At 38.8% G+C, this 23,186-nt stretch overlaps 1 protein-coding gene across 1 annotated transcript in view; it reads right to left on the minus strand.

Annotated features, from left to right (window-relative positions):
• Positions 1–23,186, minus strand: part of PIEZO2 (piezo-type mechanosensitive ion channel component 2) — an 861,527-nt gene that overhangs the window by 22,721 nt on the left and 815,620 nt on the right. Inside the window, exons 44-45 of the mRNA XM_006868690.1 lie at positions 14,921–15,079; positions 13,188–13,335 (exon numbers count right to left, since the gene is read on the minus strand). Of these exons, the coding sequence (XP_006868752.1) occupies positions 13,188–13,335; positions 14,921–15,079 (307 nt within the window). The remainder of the gene's footprint in view (positions 1–13,187; positions 13,336–14,920; positions 15,080–23,186) is intronic.

Raw genomic sequence — 23,186 nt, forward strand, 5'->3', positions numbered from 1 at the left:
ATCTTCAGGGGCTATTTGTGGGCTTAATACTTAGATGGGTGTGTATTTTGGTATTTTTCATGCTTTCTGAAGACCTCCAGGTAGATGTGATCAGGAAATGGGCTTCCCTTTTCACTCTTCTTCCTGAGAAGTTTCAAAATGACTGTTGGTCGTTTTGACGTAACTTAGGATTTAATTTTCGGCCTATTTCCTCTTTTGTCTGCTTGTCCCGCTCCACAATCCCCCTTCAGGCCTTTTTTCTAGTTGGTAACAGTTCAGGGCCGGCTGTGGCCGTTTGGCTTTAATTGGAAACTATCTCTTTAAATTTCGAGGAGATCTGTGCACATGCGTAGTAAGTAGAACCCTCTGAGGGTGGGGCTGGGGTGCCCACTAGCTCAGGCACCCCTATAGTCACCAGAATGGAGGTTCGCAAACAAGGGAGCAATGAACAGATACCAAAAGAAAAGAATATCCACACCTTTATCTCAGCAGTTCTACCAGGCGTCTGTGGTTGCTCAGATCCTTCCCCCGCGTGGTCTCACCCAAGATGGCGGCTCCTGGAGCAGCTGAGTGTTCCGAACTAGAAAGCAATGGATTTCTTGCTTGTGCCACAAATTCCCCCAGCTGTGAGCCTTCCAACCTTCTAAGTATTCCTTTATACGTGGTTCAGAATTCTGGGACTGTTCCCTGAGCCTGCTTTGTCAGGTATTATGTATTGTTGTTGGCGGAGCTCTCTGCTACACGTCCACCTGATCCGCCATCTTGTTTGTTCTCCCCCCAGTAGTTTTTAAGCAGGGTGTTATTCATCTTCCATGTATTTGATTCTTTTATTTGTTCTTCCCGTTTTTGATTTTTAATTTTATAGTGTTGTGATCTGAGAAGATGCTGTGTACAATTTCAGTATTTTAAATTTACTGGTGATTGCTTTATGGTCGAAATATGGTCCATTCTGGGGAATGATCTATATATACTAGAAAAGAATGTGTATTGTGCTTTTGTTGGATGGAGTGTTCTTTATAAGTCTGTGAGGTCAAGTTGATTGATTTTGTTGCTTAAATCTTCTATATTTTTTTGAGTTTCTTTCTAGTTCTGTCTTCATCAAAAGTGGTATGTTAACGTCTTCTAATAATATTGTGAAGTTTTCTATATCTTTTATTCAATTCTATTAATGTTTGATTCGTGTATTTTAGGGTCACTTTCATTTACTATGACTATGTTACATTTACCCTTTAATCATTATACAGTGCCCTTCCTTGCCTGTTATGCTGGTTTTTGCCTTAAAGTACATTTTATCAGAAATTAATATTGTCAGTCAAGGAACTCTGGTAGTGTAGTAATTACAAGTTGGGTTGCTAATCTCACGATCAGCAGTTCAAAATTATCAGCAGTTCCATGGGAGAAAGATGGAGCTTTCTGCTCCTGTAAAGATTTATAGCCTCGGAAACTCTGTGCAGGGTCACTATGGGTTGGAACCGACTCCATGGCACAAACCACCACCACCAATACTGTCAGTTATGCTTTGTTTAGGTTGTTGTTTGATATGTGATTTTCCATCCATCTATTCTGTCACTCTGTACCTTGACTTGTGCATTTAATCCAGTTATATTCAGTATGATTAAGGATAGCGATTGCTGTCATGGTATGCTTTTTTGGTGGGGGTGGGGGGGTGGGGCTAATACCTTTTTAATTCCATGTACTTTTCTGTGTTCAGTTCATTTTGATTACAGATTTGACTCTCATTTCTTTCTGTTGCTACTGATTTTGTGTTTACAGAGTCTTTATGATTTTCTTATTTCTGATTTTTGTTAGAAAGTTTATTTCTTTGTGGTTACACTACAATTTATTATTCTTTCTAAATTCAAAACAATCTGCTTTATTTTGACACTATCTTGACTTCCTCTCTATTTTAAAGTCCTATAAATAATTAATTTATTCACTCCTTTTACTCTGTATTTGATTGATATCTCTGATTCCCTATTTTGTAGGTTTTATTTTGTTTTTGAACATCTTTATTTGGATTGGCTTCTGGGTGATGTTATGTGTCTTAATCTCAGGATGTTGTTTGATGTTGTTGGTTCTCTGAAGAATCTCTTTAACATTTCTTGTAAGCGGAATTTTTACAAATTCCCTTCATTTCTGTTTATCTTGAAATGTTCCAATTTTGCCTTTGTATTTGAGGAACAATTTTGCTAAGTATATAACTCTTGGTGGGCAATTTCTTTCAAGGTTTCTTTTATGTCATCCTTTAGCTTACTTGTTAACATAGTTTATGCTAAGAAATCAGGACTTAATCTTATTGGTTTCCCTTTGTAAATAACATATTAAGATAGCAGGCTGTTGGCTCACAGGCTAATGAATCCTAAGATTTATATTTCATTTTACCCAATGAATAGTTCCACCACTCATCTGTCAGTTTGTTATACTGTGGTGTCTTGTGAGTTGCTATGACTCTGGAAGCTATGCCATGAGTATTTTAAATACCAGCAGAGTCACCCGTGGTGGACAGGTTTCAGGTGAGCTTCCAGACGAAGACAGACTAGGAAGAAGGAGTGATGAACTACTTCCAAATATTTAGTCGCGGAAAACCTTAGGAATAGCAGACAAAAACTGTCAGATATAGTGTTAGAAACTGAGCCCCTCAGTTTGGAAGGCACTCAAAATGTGACTGGGGAAGAGCTGCCTCCTCAAAGTAGAGTTGACCGTGATGACACGAATGGAGTAAAGCTCATGAGAGTAAAGCCAGTGGGACCTTCATTTGCTGAGAGGGCACAACTCAAAATGAAGAGAAACAGCTGTAAACATCCATTAATAATTGGAACATGGAATGTGTGAAGTATGAATTTAGGAAAACTGGGAATTGTCAAAAATGAAATGGAACGCATAAACATTGATATCTTAGGCATTAGTGAGCTGAAGTGGACTGGTATTGGCCATTTTGAATCTGATGACCACATGATTTACCATGCCAGGAATGACATATTGAAGAGGAATGGTGCTGCATTCATTGTCAAAAAGAACATATCCAGATCAGTCATGAGGTACAACACTGTCTGTGATAGGATAATATCCATGCGCCTACAGGGAAGCTCAGTTAATACTATTATTCAAATTTACACACCAATCACTAACACCAGAGAGGATGAAATAAAAGATTTCTATCAACTTCTTCAATCTAAAATTGATTAAACATGCAATCAAGAGGTATTGGTCATTACTAGTGATTGGAATGCAAAGGTTGGGAACAAAGAGGAAAGATCAGTAGTTGGAAAATATGGCCTTGGTGATAGAAATGATGCTGGAGATTGCATGATAGAATTCTGCAAAATCAATGATTTGTTCATTTCAAATACCTTCTATAGACAGCATAAGAGATAACTATGCGCATGGACCTCACCAGATGGAATACATAGAAATCAAATTGACTACATCTGTAGAAAGAGACGATGGGAAAGCTCCATGTCATCAGTCAAAACAAGGTCAGAGGCAGATTGTGGAACAGACCATAAATTGCTCATATGCAAATTCAAACTGAAGAAAATGAAAACAAGTCTATGAGAGCCAAATTCTGACCTTGAATATATCCCGCTTGAATTTAGAGATCATCTGAGGAACAGATTTGATACATTAAACACTAAAGACCAAAGACCAAAAGACTTGTGGGAAGACATTAAGAACATCATACATGAAGAAAGCAAAAAGTCATTAAGAAGAGAAGAAAGAATGAAAAGATCAAAAATGGATATCAGAAGAGACACTAAAACTTGCTCTCCAGCTTGAGATGCTAAAGCAAATGGAAGAAATGAGGAGGTATGAGAGCTGAACAGAAAATTTCAAAGGTCAGATCGAGAAGATAAAGTCAAATATTATATGCAAAGATTTAAAAAAAAAAAATGTGCAAAGATCTGGAGTCAGAAAACCATAAAGGAAGAACACGCTCAGCATTTCTCAAGCTGGGGGAACTGAAGAAAAAATTCAAGCTTCGACTTTCGTTATTGAAGGATTCTCTAGGCAAATTATTAAATGCTACAGAAAGCTTCAAGAGAAGATAGAAGGAATACACAGAGTCACTGTACCAAAAGGACATGGTTGATGTTCAACCGTTTCAAGAGGTAGCATATGATCAAGAGCCAATGATCCTGAAGGATGAAGTCCAAGATGTATTGAAGAAATTGGCAAAGAACAAGGTTCCAGGAATTGATAGAATAAAAATTGAAATCTTTCAAGAAAGTGAGGTGGCACTGAAGGCACTCATTCATCTATGCCAACAAATTTGGAAGACAACTATCTGAGTAACTGCTTGGAAGAGATCCGTATTTGTGCCCATTCCAAAGAGAGGTGACCTAACAGAATGCAGAAATGATCGGACAATATCTTTGATATCCCATGTGAGTAAAGTTTTACTAAAGTGATAGAGAAGCGGCTTCAAGCATACATTGACAGAGTACTTCCAGAGGTTCAAGCTGGATTCAGAAGAGGACATGGAACAAGGACATTGCTAATGTCTGATGGATTTTGGCTGAAAGCAGAGAATATCAGAAAGATGTCTACCTGTGCTTTACTGACTATGCAAAGGCTTTCTATTATGTGGATCATGACAAGCTATGGACAACATGGCAAAGTATGAGTATTCCAGAACACTTAATTGTGCTCATGAGGAATCTGTACCTGGACCAAGAGGCAGTGGTTCGAAAAGAACATGGCAACAATGAATGGTTTAAAATTAAAAAATGGTGTGTGACAGGGTTGTATTCTTTTGCCATACTTAGTCAACCTGTATCTAAGAAACTGGGTTATATAAAGAAAAACATGGCATCAGAATTGGAGGAAGAAATAATAATCTAAGAAACTGGGTTATATAAAGAAAAACATGGCATCAGAATTGGAGGAAGACTCATTAACAACCTGTGATATGCAGATGATACAACCTTGCTTGCTGAGAGTGAAGAGGACTTAAAATATTTACTGATGAAGATCAAAGAGCACAGCCTTCAGTATCGATTGCATCTCAATGTAAAGAAAACAAAAATCCTCACAAATGGACCAACAAACAACATTATTTTCAGCGGAGAAAAGACTGAAGTTGTCAAGGACTTCATTCTTCTTGGATCAACTATCAACACTCATGGAAGCAGCAGTCAAGAAATCAGATGATGTATTGCATTAGGTAAATCTGCTGCACAAGACCTTTTTAAAGTGTTGAAGAAAAAAGATATCAGCTTGAGGACAAAGGTGCCACGGACCCAAGCTATGGTATTTTCAATAACTTCATACATGAGAAAGCTGGACTGTGAATAAGGAAGACCATAGAAGAATTGATCCTTTTGAGTTATAGTGTTAGAGGAGAATATTGAAAGTACCACTGGCTGCCAAAGAACAAACAGATCCGTGTTGGAAGAAGTGCAGCCAGAGTGCTCCTTGGAGACCAAGATGGCCAAACTTCATCTCTCATACTTCTGACATATTGTCAGGAGGGACCAGTTGCTGGAGAAGGATATCATGTTTGGTAAGGTGAGGGTCAGAGAAAAAGAGGAAGACCACCAATGAGATGGATTGGCAATAGGGCAGCATCAATGGGCTCAAGCGTGGCAACAATTGTGAGGTTGGTCCAGGACCGGGCAGTGTTTTGTTCTTTTGTACACAGGGTCACTATTAGTTGGCACTGACTTGATGGTATCTAACAACAACAACAATGAATAGTTATTCTCACAGAAGGTGTAGATCACTTTGGGTAAAGATGGGAGAAAGATCAACAGTAGGTATTTTGGTGAGTGTAGTGGGGTCCTTCTTCAAGGGGACCTGGCCTCCACATCAATTAAGAGTTTATGGCCTTGTAAACTGGTTCAATTCTGGGAACTGCTTTAGGGCTGTAATATTCTATTTTGGCAATTCAAGTTAGACTGCCACCACACTTGACCTCAAGTTCTTCCAGTTGTACAGCTCAAGTAAATATTTAGTAAGCACTCCTAGGGACACCATGCCTAAGTAGCTAATACCATAAAGTCCATGTGAGTCAGATTATTCTGATTACTGCTTTGACTCTGCAGGCCATTACAGTAACCATGCCCATCTTGTTTTTGTTAGTTAAGTACTACCACTGGCCCCTACATCATGGGGTCCAATCAGTCCCATTGTAGTTAAGTGTCTTAATTCAATTGAGGTTGTTCCCACTTAATGAAGATTTCTGCATTTTTCAATATTTTGTCCATAAAATGAAAGTTCCAATGCTTTATTTCATCCACATCATTAAGATCAACTCTACTCTGAGGAGGAAGCTCTTCCTTACTTGTGTTTTGAGTGCCTTCCAACTGGAGGCACTCATCATCTGGTTCTATACCAAACAATGTTTCATAGCCATTCACTAGGTTTTCAATGGCTAACCCTTCAGAAGTGATTTGCCTCTTCTTCTTAGTGTGGAAGCCTCACTGGTGATCTTGGTGGTATTTAAAATACCAGTAGCATAGCTTCCAGCATCACAGCAACACATAAGCCATCACAATATGTGCTCAGCATCTTCTGCCAGATGAGGCAAACACAGGGAAATTAAGAGAACAAGGCTAAAAAGAAGAAGAAGAAAGAAAGAAAGAGAAAGGAAAAAAAAAAGATTTTAAAAAACTAGCTTGGCAGTGGGCTTGAGTGTATATTTTGGATAGTGGAGGCAACAGGCACAAGGCATTTGCTCTACAAGAAAGGATGTATTCCTCTGACCATGTAGGTAGTATGTAAGTGGCATGTGATCTGTGGAACACACACTCCAGGACACCAGGAAAGTAGCCTGGTATTGGGCATGAGCAATCATCCTGAACCATGAGTGTGCTCTGCAAAAGGCACTCTGCTGAGAGGCAAACAAGATGGCAAGATAGAGTAGAAGTGCAGTGAGGATCTCCATCAGCAATAACACAGAATACTGGACGAAGCAGATTCAGGAGATGGTCCCAGAACTCTAAACCACATTATTGTTGTTGTTGTTAGGTGCCTCTGGAGTGTTCTACTACGCATGTGCACAGATATCATCAAAATTTAAAGGAACAGCTGCCATTTAAAATCAAAATGTCAGCGCAAAATGGCCACATCCAGCCCTGAATTGTTTACCACTAGGGAAAAGGCCTGAATAGGGTTGTGGAGCATGATTGGCAGACTAAAAAGGAAACAGGCTGGAAATTAAATCCTGAGTTATACCATAATGACCAATAATGGCATCTTGAAATTTCTCAGGCCGACTTGAAGGCAAGAAACCGAAAGAGGACATTTAAATCATACTCATATTAGGCTACAGATTTTTTGTTTGTTTGTTTTTTCTCTTCTCTCTTTTCTGTGATTATAGACTACAGCATCCAATCTTTTTTTTTTTTTTTTTTTGGTCCCCTCTTACCTTTAGGGGACTCTTTATCTCCCTACATTACCCAAGAAGAGACAGCAATTGCTGCCATATTGTCAAGCTACAATCATACCCTATAAAATACCACAATCCAGGCAAGAACCAATACCAACTGCCATACATCAGGTAGGCAGCCAACACCTCTGATAGTTACTATGAGTGGAGTAGTAAGAAGAGTGAAAAGAGAAGTCAGTCTATGATCACATCTACCTGGAGGCAATCAGAAAGCATAAAAAAATACCAAAACACACACTTCTGCCCAAGCAGCAGAAGCAGATGACCATATCAGTGCATGTACAGAAATGAGATAAAGTGACTGAAGAGCTGAAGGTAGACCTACACTCCATAAGAAGGAGGGCAGTCTTTGGAAATGCCTGAGAAGGAATTCAGAAAAATGATTTAAAAATGTACCAAAACACTTTACAATGGAGTTGAGAAAAATAAGGAAAAAATCAGGAAAGCACAACAGGAACAATCAAATAAGATAGATACAGCATTGGAAACAATTCAAAAACTACAGAAAGAGGTCCAAACAATTAATAATAGAATATCAGAAATGGACAATACACTGAGAGGGCAAAGGGGTAGAATTGAAGAGAGGGAAGGCAAAACTAGTGAGCTGGAAGACAAATCTCTCAATACTACTAAGATAGAAGAGCAAACAGTAAAAAGGATAAAACAATCTGAAGACAGTCTAAGATTCATGTTGGACAACATGAAGAAGAATACCTTAAGAATTATCAGAACTCCAGAACAGGAAGAATCACACAAGCCACAGAGGAGATAGTTGAACTTCTGGAAGAAAATTTCCCTAACATCCTGAAGAGTGAAAAGATAAGCATTAAAGAAGTTTAACGAACCCCAGGAAGGATAGACCCTAAAAGAAAATCACCAAGACATATAATAATCAAGCTCTCTAAAATCAAAGATAAAGACAGAATCCTGAAAGAAGCTAGGGAAAAGAGAAGTGTTACATACAAAGGCAAGCAAGTCAGATTAAGCTCTGATCTCTCAGCAGAAATCATGGAGGCTAGAATGAGGCAATGGAGAGACATATCTAAAACCCTAAAAGAAAAAAAAAAAAACCTGCCAACCAAGAATCCTCTACACAGCAAAGATGTCAATCAAATATGACGGTGTAATCAAAACATTCCAGGATAAACAGAAGCTAAGGGATTTTGCCAAAGCCAACCCTGAACTGCAAAGCATCCTAAAGGGAGTTCTGTGGACTGAGAACCAACAAGAACAGAAAACAACCAGAGATTGGCATATGGGGCAGCATCTCCCAGAACTCAATCAACAAATGGGCGAGTCGAGAACAGAACAAAACTGTAAGAACAAATTCAGCGGATCAGGAAGGTGAGTCTATGATCAAAACAATTACAATGTGAAAGAAAGTAAACACATAGGAATAAAGATCCAGGTGGTGAGAAGGTCAGGTAGATAACAGGATAAAATAGACTATATCTTAATTAGAGGAAAAAGTTAATGGAATACAAGGTAACCATAATGATGGGGTTGGGGTTGGGGGTTAGGGGGAGGTGGAGGGAGGTGATGATAAAGCACAGTGTAGGGGCAGACACATCATAGTTTAGGTGTTGGGGATGGCAATACAAGAAGGGGTAGGAGGTAGAAAAACTAGGTAGATAAGGGAACACTGAGACAGCTTTGCATGGGCTAAATGGGACAGAGGTAAATAGTGTAGCATGCTTAACCTTGGAACAACAGGGCTCTATGATACAAGGATGTAGGAATAGTTTGAAGAGAGAAAATAATAAAATAATACTAAGATGCTTGACTGTCTTATGAATATTGGTTTCCCTTGCCTACTATTGTAAAATAGATACTTGAGTGGGACAGAAAGGAATGTTGGGAAACATGATTACAGAAAGCCTGTAAGCCTGTCTTCAGCCTATAACTGATTGGAACTTAAAAGGGTTTCTACAACTTGCCCAGTGAAATAGCCCTCTTACAGAGCCTTTGCAGTATATAGGACCTTAGGTGGAATCCTGAGCCCCACCCAGAACCTTCTGAGGTGGGACATTCCCACTAGAAGGGACAAGCAGACCAGCCTGGAACAGTTAGAGCAACAGAAGTTACATCTTCAAAGAAAGATCATCAGGAAAAACCCAAAACAAAAATGACAGTATGACTGGCTACTTCAAGAATAAGCAAGCTGTTCACCGGGAAGCATCAAGGCAAACAATCAAGTTCATTCAGGACAAAAACCCCCTGTAAGACTGAAACTCAAATGGAACATATGAGGAGGCATGTAAGCTTGCTGACAACCACATTGGTCTACTGGTGAGTGGAAGAGGGGGAAAGATAGCAATGAAGAAATGGGCTGAGTTCAACCATGGTTCATAGACTCCCATTGACCTGGAGATGAGAGAGAGAAGGGGAGGGGCTGGTTGGTCCATGGACAAGGATATAGCCACAGAGGGCTAGAGTTGGGAGTAAAGCATCCAGCTGATATGAAGTGAGGGGAGATGCACAAGAACACCCAAACTTGCAGATAATACCCATTTGACCTAGCCTTGATGGCTTGATAATCAGAACTCGACTAGAGGAAGATTAAAAAAAACAACCAGAAAAACTGTTTTCTTAAAGGAAACAAGGGTAACTTGCTGCAATTTGATGAACTTGACCTATAATCATGGAGGTAGTAACTCTAAATACCAACAGAGAGTGAACAAGTCTTCACATAAAGTATCAATGCTATGAGCTTTGTACACACAGTAGATAGGATGGACAACTTAGACACTGGCTACCTAAAATGAAGGGGACGATAAAGGCACAAAGTGACTGACTTACAAGGTTTCACGAGGGTGTTTAGTTTAAGAGTGTGTGAAGGAAGAAAGAGTTCCCACTGAATAGTTTTCATCTTGTCTAGATGGGTCTGGTTAAAAGAGATGGGGATAAGATTCTTATGATTCAATAGTGAGTAACAGTTATCATGACTAATTGCAACTGTCACAATTATAAAGGTAGAAATTTTGTATAAAAAATTAGGGAGTAGTTAATTTTGCAGCCCAGAAACAAAGGACTCTAGGACTATCAAGGGAGAAGAGCACAAGTGGAATGCGTGACCTTATCCATAGAAGTAGTGACACCAGAGATGGAAGCAGAGACAGGGACATGGAGAGAGGGAGCAGCTTAGGACTCTAGATTCATGGGAAAAGAGGGACTGAGAGCTGATGGCCAGGAAGCAGACTTGGAGAATGTGCCCTTTGGTGGTGTAAATTATTATATATGCACGAGTGTTTAAAAAAAAAAAAAAGAGAGATAAAGTGAATAGAGAGAAATACTGCTATCTGATGGTACATGGAGGGATTAATATTATTGTAATGAAACAAGGTGTATGATTTGTTGAATGTAAAACTGATTGTACGCCCTGTTAGCTTTCATTCAATTGACAATAAAAGCTTAAAAAAAAAAAAGGCACTCTGCCAGCAAGGATCCATGGGAGCATGCTACAAGTGGTTATGAAAGCAGAGCAACAGGGGTGGAGATTGTGGAGATGAGGCTGCCTGGGTGGATTGACAAGCAGGGATGAGAAATAGGGGGGCGTCACTGATTGCAAGGGTGGGTGGGGTGGTCAGCCTATACCACTGATCACTGTGTAGGTTTGAGGGGAAGTGAGGAGAGCACCCTTCTCCAGATGCTGGACATTGGTGTTGGTGTTGGTTTACTCTTGGGTGAGTGCAGTCAGTTATCTGGTTTCTGCTTTTACTTAACTTAAGCATGTGAGTCCTGGAGTTTGGTGTCCCCAGCTGTGAACTCACAGGCACTTCATGTGGGTCCCCAGCCCAAATAACAAAGGATCCCTACAGGAAAAAGAGGTGTCTACTTGAGATCTGAAAGTAGGCAGGGGTTAGACAAATGAGATCATTGGGCAGGATGTTTCAGACAGTGGGAAGGACTCTGGTCCATGAAAGTGGAGAACACTGTATGCTTGGATCACTAATCTATCTCCCATGTCCAGCAGAGCGCTGAGCACACAGGAGATGCCTATTAAATGTTATGGTAGATTTAATTTTTTAAAAGTCCCAAATTTGTTTCATTGCTATCTCAATATGACATTGCTACTCCTCCAACCAAGCTCTCTATCTCCTTGATGCTAAGCTAGACATTTGATTTGCTTTGACACCAGAATAGAGTAAATGTAATGGTGAGGTGACACCATACTTTCTTTCTACTTTGCTTGGGATGTGCTACCATCATGGAAAGAAGCTCAGATGGCCTCACTGAGCATGACCATACTTATGGAGAGAGAAATCCAACCAAGAGCTGGATACCTGAGTTAGATAAATCAGTAACATCTGGTTCTGGCTGTACAACTGAACACTACTGCAACAGGAGTCACCTGGCAAAGCAGCAGCAGAAGTGTCCAGTGGTGCCTAATTCAAACTGATGACTCACTGAACTGTGAGCAAATAAGATAGTGGTTCTTTTAAACCACTAAGTTTCTGTTATCTAAGTGGCTCGTTAGTAGCAATAGGTTATTGAGATAATATTACACTGAGTGGGTCACTCCAAGAGCCAGCGGGAGACCTAGTGTTTTCCATCCACATGTTTCATGATATGAATTCTTCTCTGTGTGATTCTTCAGGGACCTGATGTCTCTTGCTGACAACTTCCAGGGTAGCCAATTCTGAGCTGAAGGTAGCTTTTTGATTGTTATTCCACTGAAACCTGTGGGAACTTTCACCTATTTGTCTTCATTCCATTTTCTGGACTCAAAAATTGACTCTAATTGATCTTCAACTTGTCAGTACTTCAAATAGTTGAAAACAATTTTTCTTTCTTCCTTCCTTAATGTTTTTTCTACTTCACACCAAATAATTCTTGGTTCTTCCTACTTTTCCCCACATGCCAAGATTTCCTTTGTCATCCTGAAAGCTATCTTCAATATTCTTTTTGTAGAGTAGCTTTCATATTTTGTCATCATTATCAATCTCCTGATCTAAGTCCACTAGTTTATGGATTCCCTAAAAGTCAGGATAAACCAACATGCTTTTAAGTCTACTATAAGCCCCCATCACCTTCACTCCCAGAAACTCCACCAGACACCAAGACCACAACACAGTGGGCCACCTGACTGTGGAGCTGAGATTTCCATGGAAAACGTCAGAAAACTCTCAAAATTTTATGGATTAGAGTACACTTTTCCAAAGAGGGCAGTATCAATTTGAGAATAAAAACACATATACCACTTGGCTATTTGCAGGGTTTTCTGTTGTTGTTTTATATCAGGCTTCTGATCTACATGTTAAGTGTTTGAAAAATATATTAAATAATAGGAATTCTGCCCATATTTAAATCTTAATATGCTACCTAGGAGAATAAGCAAATGTTTGCACTTCCATTTCCTTTATACAAAGAGGTTAAATTATCTGTCCTTCATAAAGTGTGACTCAGAGGGTGAGCAGGAATCCAAGCCCCCTGACTCTACTTTTCTCCATCAAATCACATTCCTTCCAGCTCCTACATGGACACTTAAGAATTATTGGGTTATACAGCAATATGTCATTTCTTTTTCCTAAAAGAACTACAATATACATCTGCCAAAAGACAACATCTGGATGATATTGTCAAAAAAAAACCCCAACAAAACAAAAAACAAACATTATAGCAGCAGTGAAGCTATTATTCCCAAGTGTAGTGGACTAGAAATTTATGGGACATTTACAGGTTCTAGTTGTTTTTGTGCCTGCCTCTATTTATTTGGTCACAAAACATGCAGAGAACTTCACATTAATCTAATAGCTAGTCTGTAACAAAGAGAAACAAACAGGAATATAGGCACTTTTAACTTTTATTAATTTCTTACTTTTTCTGATTCTCGCCAGCACTTCAGGATGAATATGTGAGCATAAATGTCCTCCACACAGATCCAACTGGAAAGGCTCAGAGTCGTGTCTGTCCACACCCAGTCCATGACAGCTCGCAATTCAGTCAAAAATGGAACGAGGCGGAACCTGACAGCAATCACATCATGTTTCAGAGACATTTGAGGATGGGCCCACCACCCACCTCGCCCCAGCAGTTCATTGTCTGTTGAAATTATTTTAACCCTCATGAGTTACGAAAAATAACAAGGTGACCCCTATAGTAAAAGCATACCAGGAAAGCAACAGCTGTTCATTAGAAGTCAAATGTATACATTAGTATATTACATGCTTTTTCTCTAATGATCTTAACAAATTGTGATTTTTCTCTTGAAATATATTTGTGATAAACTTGTTTTTCTTTAAATCTACTTGTGTGTTATGAAAATCTATCAAACTCACATTGGTAGAGTTGTGGATTTACTATAGAATGATTAGTGAAGATTATAGACATGCTCTGCAAAATATGAAGGCAAGCAAAAGAAGACATCTGGACTAGGAATGTCCTTGGTCCTGACTGGATGCTCCAATAGCAAGTCAGCTTGCTAAGGCTGAAGTGACTCTACCTGGACCACTTGTATTTCATTTGGGAATGACTACTCTGAAATTATACCTCAGATCTGTTGAATGAAAAATAACTCAACCTCTGGAAAAAAATGTCAACCTGGACACAGGACAGAGCTTTGTTAAACATTTCTCGGCATCTCAGGACTTTCCCTGGCCAAGTGCCATGAAGGGGACAGTGGAACTATGAACAGCCACATCTTTTATACCATGGTATCACTTTCCAGGAAACAGAGAGGAGATATTGACATTAAATCTTCATATAGGAGAACAACATGACTGATTTGAGTACCTAGCTAATTTACTACTAGGAACAAACAAGACATGTGGCATTTCATCTGATATTATATAGGATAAATAACCTCTGCACTGAGTAAACTTACATGACATTAAGCTGACCAGGAATTTTGGAATCTTCCAGATTCTGAGTATTCTGTGTGTTATGCATACCATGTTAAGTACCGTGGAATCATTCTAATATATAGTGATCCTGTATAGATTTTCTGAGGCTGTAAATCTTTAGGGAGCAAAAATCTTTCTTCCTTGGAGCAACTGCTGGACTCAAACTGCTGACCTTGTGGTTAGCCCAGTGCTTATCCTACAAGTCACAGCCACATTGTGTATAGAAGTATACTAATGTTTAGGTCATGCATCATTGTTTTGTTTTGTTTTTTGTTGTTGTTGTTCTAAAATGTTATCACAGCAATGATACTGTTGATTAGTTGGTTGTGTGCCATGGAGTCAGTTCTGACTCTGTAGGGTTTATGAGTCTGTAAATCTTTACAGGAGCAAAATGCCTCATCTTTCTCCTGCAGAGCAGCTGATGGATTCAAATCTTGCAGTTATCAGCCCTACTTGTAACCTACTGTGATACCAGGGCTCCTTTATAGGATACTGAAGCACATGTGGATGGTCCTGGAACAACATCTTGACCAGTGTGTGGCAACTACCTATGGAAAGATGCTTAAAGAGGTGTAGTTATTCTTTTATCAAAAACTGAGAGTTACTTATTGCTTTATTTCTGTAGTTCTCCTTCTCACATTCCTCCCCAGGTAGGAAAAAACTTTAATGCCAACCTCACAATTATGGCAGTAATGTAGAATAAACTTACCCTTGAAATAAGAAGAGGTTGACATAATTGTAGCTCTTTGTGAGGAAGTTTCCAAGGACTCTTGTTGGGTAGCCACAACGGATTTGATAGGCAGATAATCCAAAGTAAACACATTTCACAAAGTACCAGAGCTGAGCAACCAGATTCTGGCTGAATTTCCTAAAATGTGAAAATACAGATAAATGAAGGAAAGAACTTTTTCCAGTACAAAGTGACACCAAGTTAGGAATTAAAAGAAAGGTAATTCCCAGAAATTGTTTATACGCACTGGATCACTTCAAAAGCAAAAAGTGGAGTAAGATGATTTAATAACTAAAAAAAAATCTTACTGTGAATGTTGCCTCCAATATAGTACTATATTATTCAGCTGCTTCAGCCATAAGGAAAACAAATTATTCTTTCAGTGAATTGACTAGTAAATCCTTTCTCACAGTGTGAATAACACAGCTGCTACAGAATATCTGAATTAAAGCTCATGAAACCAAGGTACACTTTTTACTTGAAAGGATCCATAATTTGGAACATGTAGAGAAAGACTTCTGAGAAATAGACTGCAACTGTTTTGTTATACATCTATAAAAATAGGTAAAGGTCTAGCTTTCAAATCACCTGCAGTTTGGTTCCAGTTCTAGTTATCAATGGGATTTTGAAAAAGTCTCTCTTTCTTAAGATATCAGCACCATTATTTGAAAATTAAATCCATTTCAGAGAATTTCAATTTCAAAGAAATGTCAGAGATCCCTAGCTCTAAAAAATATGACTCCATGATCTCACCTTCCTTTTTAAAATGATGCCTCAATAATAGAAATGGGAATGGATAGTCAGTGAGTAGACCCACATTGTTATCCATTCAATTCATGAATATAGAATTCATTTGAGGAAAAACTAAGTCGAATTAAAATTTACACTTAGGAAAATTTTGAATACATTTGCAAAGAATGATGTGCTCTATGACCACTTTTTTTTTTTAAATGTTTTATTGTGAATTATGTGATAGTTTACATTGGCGAATATTAGCTTTACATTCATCCTATTGTATATCATCAACCAACCAAAGGGTATATCCTGCAAGCCTGCCCCCCCACCACCCCGGTAGTCAGCAAACAGCCCCTCTCCCTCTCTGGGTCTAAAGACCCTAGCCACTCCATCTCTCCACATCATCGTCTCTGCCTCCATTTCTGGTGTCACTGCTTCTCTGGGTAGGGTCCCGCTCTCTGCTCTTCACCCTTGATGGTCCCAGGGACCTCCGCTCCTAGACTGCAAAGTCAATCACTCCCCTCCTTTTGCTACAAAATGTCCACCTTTACAGTTCCAACCCTTGCAGTCAGTCCTGATAACAATTATTCACTATTGTATCCAAGAGACCTATCCCCATCTCCTTTCATCAGTCTCGCCCAGACAGATTGGATACTACTCAGTGGAGATTCTACCTTCCTCTGCACCCTCTGGATCTTGGCTCCCTCTTGAAAGCTTGTAAGCCAGTCATTTCTTGCCTTTGTAGCCCCCCCCCCCCCATTTTGGGTAGCCAATGTCCAAGTTGTCCATCCCTGTCTACTCTGTGTATGGAGGGGGTGGGAATGATCCTCGTTTTAAGATTTGTTTCCTCTTTGGAGCTACTGCATCCATAGGTGTAAGTCAAGTTCATCAAATTGTATCAGATTACTCTTTTTTTCCTCTTCTTTCTTCTTCTGGTTGAGCTCTGATCATCCAGTCATTGAAGCCAGGTTAAGTGGGTATTATCTAAAAGTGTGGGTGTTCTTATGCATATGCCTTCTCTTCTTATCAGCTGGATACGTCACTCTCCACTCTAGTCCTCTGTGGCTATGTCACTGACTCTGGGCCCAAGAGTCCCCAGGTCTCGCCACACTGCTAGCTAACCAGGTCTCCACCTGGGTTCACAGGAGTATATTGAACATTTCAGGGCTTAGCTCGTAGCTTCATTGCTGTTTTCCCGCGGTTCCCCTTATCAGTGACCAACGTGGTTACCAGTCAGAGCATGTGTCTGCTCGTGCATTTCTAGGTCCACTTTTAACTTTGGATGAATGCAGCATTCTGCAACACTCTTAAAGCTGGTCAGTACACACACACACACACAAATTGAGAATTTTGATTTGGCAAGATTGTAGAATAAACTCTCTGATGATTAAAATTATGAGCAATACTTACAGGTTTTGTTATAACGAGCATCTTACTCTTTGTACTGTGTTTTGGATTTTAAATATCTTATTAAATTTTAACTTTGTTCTTGTAGGATAATCACTGGGCTTATACCCACAAGAACAGCAGACCAATCCCACCAGTCACTCCACAGGAAGAAAGATTAGGCTTTTTGCTCTCCTAAAGAGTTGTAGCCTTGGAAATCCTATACAGTCTCTATGAGTTGGAGTCTGCTCAGTAGTAACTAACAACACCAGAAGAAGTCATATTTGATTTTTTTTAAATGAAAATAAGTATTCTTTAGTTCACAAGATCTGAGAAGATGCCATCACTGTGTGAACTATGTGTCTGGAGGACCTGACTGGAGGAGAGAAGGGGCGCTCAGCTGACTCATCTTTCTACACCATGAGTTGCCTGAGTCTTACCAAGAGACCAGACCTCTTTTGGTGCCTTAGGGACCCTGTACACAGTCAAAACTGTAACTGTTGTTTAAATTCCTTAGAAAGTCTTCTCTGCAGAGAAACCAGCTGTCTTAGTTATCTTATTCTGCTATAACAGAAATACCACAAGAGGGTGACTTTAATTAACAGATGTTTATTTTCTTAGAGTTTAAGGGAATAAAAGTCTGAATTCAGGGCACCGATTCTTGCTCTCTCTCTCTGTTTGCTATGCGGCAAGATCTTAGTCTATTTCCAGCTTCTAGTCCTAGGTTCCTTGGTGTTCATGTGGTGTGTATCTTTCCTTCTATTTGTGCTTGCTTGTTCCCTTATGTAATCTGCTCTTAATCTTATTTCAAAAGAGATTGACTTAAAACAAACCATACACTAAAATTGTCTCATTAACATAACAAGGAAAACAATCCCCAAATGAGATTATAACCGTGAATATAGGGATTGGGATTTGTAACACATATTTTGGGCAACATCGTTTTATTGATAATACCAGCTTTGTCTCTATTTGTGCATGGTAAAGTTCCTAGTTGTAGTTTTTATTCTAAATTCATGACATTTCCAGGATGGGACTCTACTGAGCATCTAGTTCAGTACCTTGGTGGTAACTGTTGTTAACAATTGAATTTGACACTTAGGTCTACATTACTATCTACTAATTTTATTCATTTACTTTTTGATAGGAGAAGCTGCCCCAAACTCTGCTTTAGTATCAACGAAAAGAAGCAGCTTTAGTGATGTTAATCATTTTCCTATTTTGCTTCCACACTTGAAACTCATTTCAATTGCTGAATGTGCTAACAACTTGCCAAAACGTACTAACTTCCCTCAGTAGTGCCCATTTTTACCCCAATATTGCAAGGTCAGCAGTTCGAAACTACCAGCTGTACTATGGGAGAAAGGTGAGGCTTTCTGCTCCTGTAAAGATTTACAGCCTCGGAAACCCTGTACAAGGTCGCTATGAGTTGGAACCGACTCCACGACACATAACCACCACCACCACTAATAATACAAAATGGTGACTTCAGGGAGATAACAGGTTAATGTCAGCAAGTATCTAATTTCAAATACAATGTTTAGACAAATGGAGGATTATTGTACTCCACTTGCATTGTCTTGGGAGAGATTTTGTAAAGTCTTATGTTTGACTATGATCTCGCTTATATAAAATATTTAGAGTAGGTGAATATATAAATGATAGAATCTCTCATCCACGTGCATAATAAAATGGCTGCTTGCCATGCTTTCGCTCTCCCTCCCAGAACCTCTCTTTCAACCTATGGGAACTTCCTCTCTCCCTACCTGCATGGCATCCCTAGTCAACCTATCACTTACCTTCACTAATCTCCACCCCGCCCTCCACTTTAACCAGTATAAAAGTCCTTCCCCCGACAATACTCTCTCTCTCTCTCTCTCTCTCTCTCTGCTCCCGACCTCCAATAAAGCCTTACATGTGGGTGTTTGTGTTCCGGCTCATTCCATCTCACAATAAGGACAAAAGTTTATTAGTGGTACAGGGTCGCTATGGGTCGGAACCGACTCGACAGCACTTAACAACAACAACAAGGGACAGGTGGACAGGGGAAATATGGAATTACTGCTTAAGGGTTATAGAGTTTCTGTTTGAAGTGATGAAAAACTTTTGGAAATAGATAGTAATGATGCTTGTACAACATTGTAAATGTAATTAATGCTGCTGAATTATAGACTTGGAAATGGCTAAAATGGCAAATTTCTGTTTTACATATTTTACTACAATCAATTTTTACTACAAAAAATTGAGAAAATGAAGGCTATTATTAAAATTTATAATTTATAATAATCTATTCAGTTGCCTAGAATAGATCCTGAAACACTGTAGATGCCCATCCATTGTCCTCTTTTCCTTCTTACACTACCATGAGAAAAAAACAACCATACAAATGTAGATTTTAAAAACAATGAGTTAGTTCCTTTCTTTTAAGAGCTGACCCCCAATGAGATGGATTAGCCAAGTGGCAGCATTGATGGACTCAAGTGTGGCAACACTAGTGAGGTTGGCCTAGGATCAGGCAGTGTTTCGTTCTGTTGTACATAGGGTTGCTATGAGTTGGTAGCGACTCAATGGCACCTAACAACAACAACATTGAGGCAATATGTATTATGCACAAATTTAAGGTATATGATTTGTTAAGCTTTGGCCTTATTAGAACCATCAAGATGACCAAGAAAAACAACATATTCATCACCCAAAGTTTCTTCACTCCTACAAGATTTCTTGTAACCCTCTGTAATTCTTCCTGTCTCCCTTCCCTACTCCATACACCCAGACAATCACTGATCTGAGTCCAGTAACTACAGATTTGTCTGTTGTTGTTGTTAAGTACTATGGAGTTGGTTTCAACTCATAGTGACCCTGTATAGGGTTTCCACGGAGTGGCTGGTGAGCTTGAACCACTGACTTTGCAGTTCAAACCAACCTTGCAGTCCAGTGTGCTATACCAGGACTCCTCTTTGGTTTCTATAAATGGAAACACAGAATATAAGTTCTTTTTGGGTGTTTTTTGGTCTGGCTTCTTCACTTAGCATAATTATTTTAAGATTCATCCATATTGTTGCAAGGATCAATAGCTCTTTCCTTTTTCAATACCAAGTGCTTATCCTGCAATGTTCCAGATAACAAAGTCCTGGAAATCTACTTTAAAAAAAAATCTGATATTGAAAATTCTTTGGAGCACCATCCCAACATGCAATTACCATGAGGTGAAGTACACTTAATGGCAAGTGATTCTGGTTTTCCAATCTGGATGCTTTTTATTTATTTATTTTTCTGGTTAGAATTTGTAGTACAAGTTGAATATAATCCATCATAGTGTATATCCATGCCTTTTTAACAATTAATATTTTGGGAAGAAAGAATTCAGTCCTTCACTACTGTCATTGATTGAATTGTGCTCCCCCCGCCCCCCATGCAAAATATGTATCAGCTTGGCTGGGCCATGATTCTTAGTGATTTGGTAGTTATGTGATGATTCCCCATGATGTGATATGATGTGATAAACTATTTAGAAGGTTAAGGGTGGGATACACCAGTCTTAATTCCATCATGACTCTGATAAAATGGAAGGGGGATTCCCATGGGGGGTGACATGCTACACCTTTCATCTTACAAAAGATAAAAAGAGAGAGAAGAGTGCAGAAAAGGGGACCTACTACCACCAAGAAAGAATTGTCAGGATGGAGTGTGTACTTTGGGTGTGGGGGACGCTACACTGAACTTCCTAGATTCAGGGAAAGATTGATGTCAAGACACATGGAGACCTCCAAGGAATGCTGGGCTTATAGATGCTTAAAAGAGAGGAGGAGCTTTTTCTAGAACTGGTGCTCTGGATTCATACTTCTAGCCTCCCAAACTGTGAGAGAATACATTTTTGTTAAAGCTATCCACTTGTGGTATTTCTGTTACAGCAGCAGTAGATAACTAAGATAACCATTAAGTATGAAATTAACAAAGCATTTGTTATCAGGTCTAATGGTGATTGTCACAACTGTAAATGTAGATGTGTAACTAAAAGGAGGGAGCAGTGAATTGGTCATTTCAGGAACAGAGGACCCTAGGACCATGAAGTGGGAAGAACATGAGAGAAGCGAGAGGGACCCTAATTAGAAAAGCAGCGACAACAGAGATGGTGGCTGAGGTGATGGCATAGAGAGACACAGAAGTCAGTACAGGACTATAGGCCAATGATCTGGAAAAGCAGTGTGCCTGTGGGCAGGAGGCTGGCATGCAAAATGTGCCCTTTGGACATTTAAACGAATATATGAATATATATTTTCAGGTATGTGTACACCAAAAGAGAAGAAAAAAAGTGAATAGAGGTAAATACTGCTGGCTAAGGGTACACGGAGGGGGTTGTAATCAGTACAGTGATTTGTTGAATGTAAAATTGATGATCTGCCCTGTAAACCTTCACTCACTCAGTACACAATAAAAACTTAAATAAAATTTAAAAAAAATGAAATGAACTATAGCTTTCCTCATAAATGCCTTTTATCAGTTTTAAAAAATCCTCTTCTATTCATAGTTGCTGTTTTTATCATAAATGAAAGTTAGGTTTTGTCAAATGCTTTGTCTTCATCTATTGAGATGATCACAAGTAGCTGACAGCTATTAAGCATTTGTGAGTAAATGAATAAATGAGTTGAATCATAAATTGTATTTTATGGCTAAGTACTGAATGAGTAAGAATAGTTTAGAACCTACTATGCTATGGGAATTTTCATTGGTATTTGAATGGACCATCCTAAAACTCCTAACCCATCATATAAACTCATTCATGCTTCAGGCATGCTTTGTAGTCAGTTGATACTAATGAACCTGTAAGATGATCTATGATAGAAAATCTCCTACTTAATGAATATAAGACACCCTGGGGAACTTGCTAAAAATGTAGATTCTAGAACCTACACTTTACCCTAGACACTTAGGTTCTATTTGTGACAGGTATTCTAAATGGAGTATAGAAATAATATTGAGGATAGTTTACAATAGAAGTAACATTTTTTAAGATTAAAATACCTTTTACATGTTTTATAGTCCAAAACATAAAAGCTGCTTGCCAAAGTTCTTTAAAGTTCCTTTTTGTATATATCATTTTCTGAATTTGATATTGTAGTACATATTTCATATTTTGGGTGGTAGTTGTAAATGGTACTATTTCCGTAATTTCCTTTTCAGTACTGTCTTTATTAGTATAGAGGAATCCAACTGAATGTTGTATATTGAATATGGTATTCTGCCACTTTGCTGAATCTTTCAATGAGTTCCAACAATTTTCTTTAGGATGTTCTAAGTATAGGATCATATTATCTGCAAATAGAGAGTTTTACTTCTTCTTTGCCAATTTTGATTCCTTTAATTTCCCTTTCTTGTCTTACAGCTCTGGCTAAGACTTCCAGAACAGTATTGAATAGGAGTAGTGAAAAAAGGTATGCTTTTCTGGTTCCTGTTCACAAAAGGAATGATTTCAGTTTCTCTCCACTGAAAGTAACATTGGCTGTTGGATTTGTATATATATATATATGCTCTTAAACATGTTGAGGAATTCCCTTTCTATTTCTACTTGTTGAGTGTTTTCATCAGGAATGGATATTGGATTTTGTCAAATGCCTTTTCTGCATTAATAGAAAAGATCATGTGGTTCATTTCCTTTTTTATATTTATATGGTGGCTTATGTTGGCTATTTTTATAATATTGAACCATAGTTGCATCCCTGGCACGAATCCCAGTAGGTCACGATGTTTTATTTCTTGATATGTTGTTGAATTCTTTTTGCTAGGATTTTGTTGAGAAGTTTTGCATCTATGTTCACGAGGGATGTTGTTTTTGTTGTTGTTGTTAAGTGGCATAGAGTTGGTTATAACTCACTGATACCATGTATAAGGAGGAGTAGCTGGTGTGCTTGAATTGCTGGCCTTTTGATTCAAACTGACTCTGTGATCCAGTGTGTACCCTACAGCATCACACCGGGACTCCTCATGACGAATACTGGTCTATAATTTTTTTTTTTAGTGATGCCTTTGCCTGTTTTTTGTATGCCTGCTTCATAAAATATATTCAGGAGTTTTCCATCCTTTATTATGTTCTGGAATTGTTGTTGTTTTGTTGTCAGGTGCCATC

Source organism: Chrysochloris asiatica, unplaced genomic scaffold (assembly GCF_000296735.1).
Source record: "Chrysochloris asiatica unplaced genomic scaffold, ChrAsi1.0 scaffold00122, whole genome shotgun sequence".
In the NCBI taxonomy this organism is placed as follows: Eukaryota; Metazoa; Chordata; class Mammalia; order Afrosoricida; family Chrysochloridae; genus Chrysochloris; species Chrysochloris asiatica.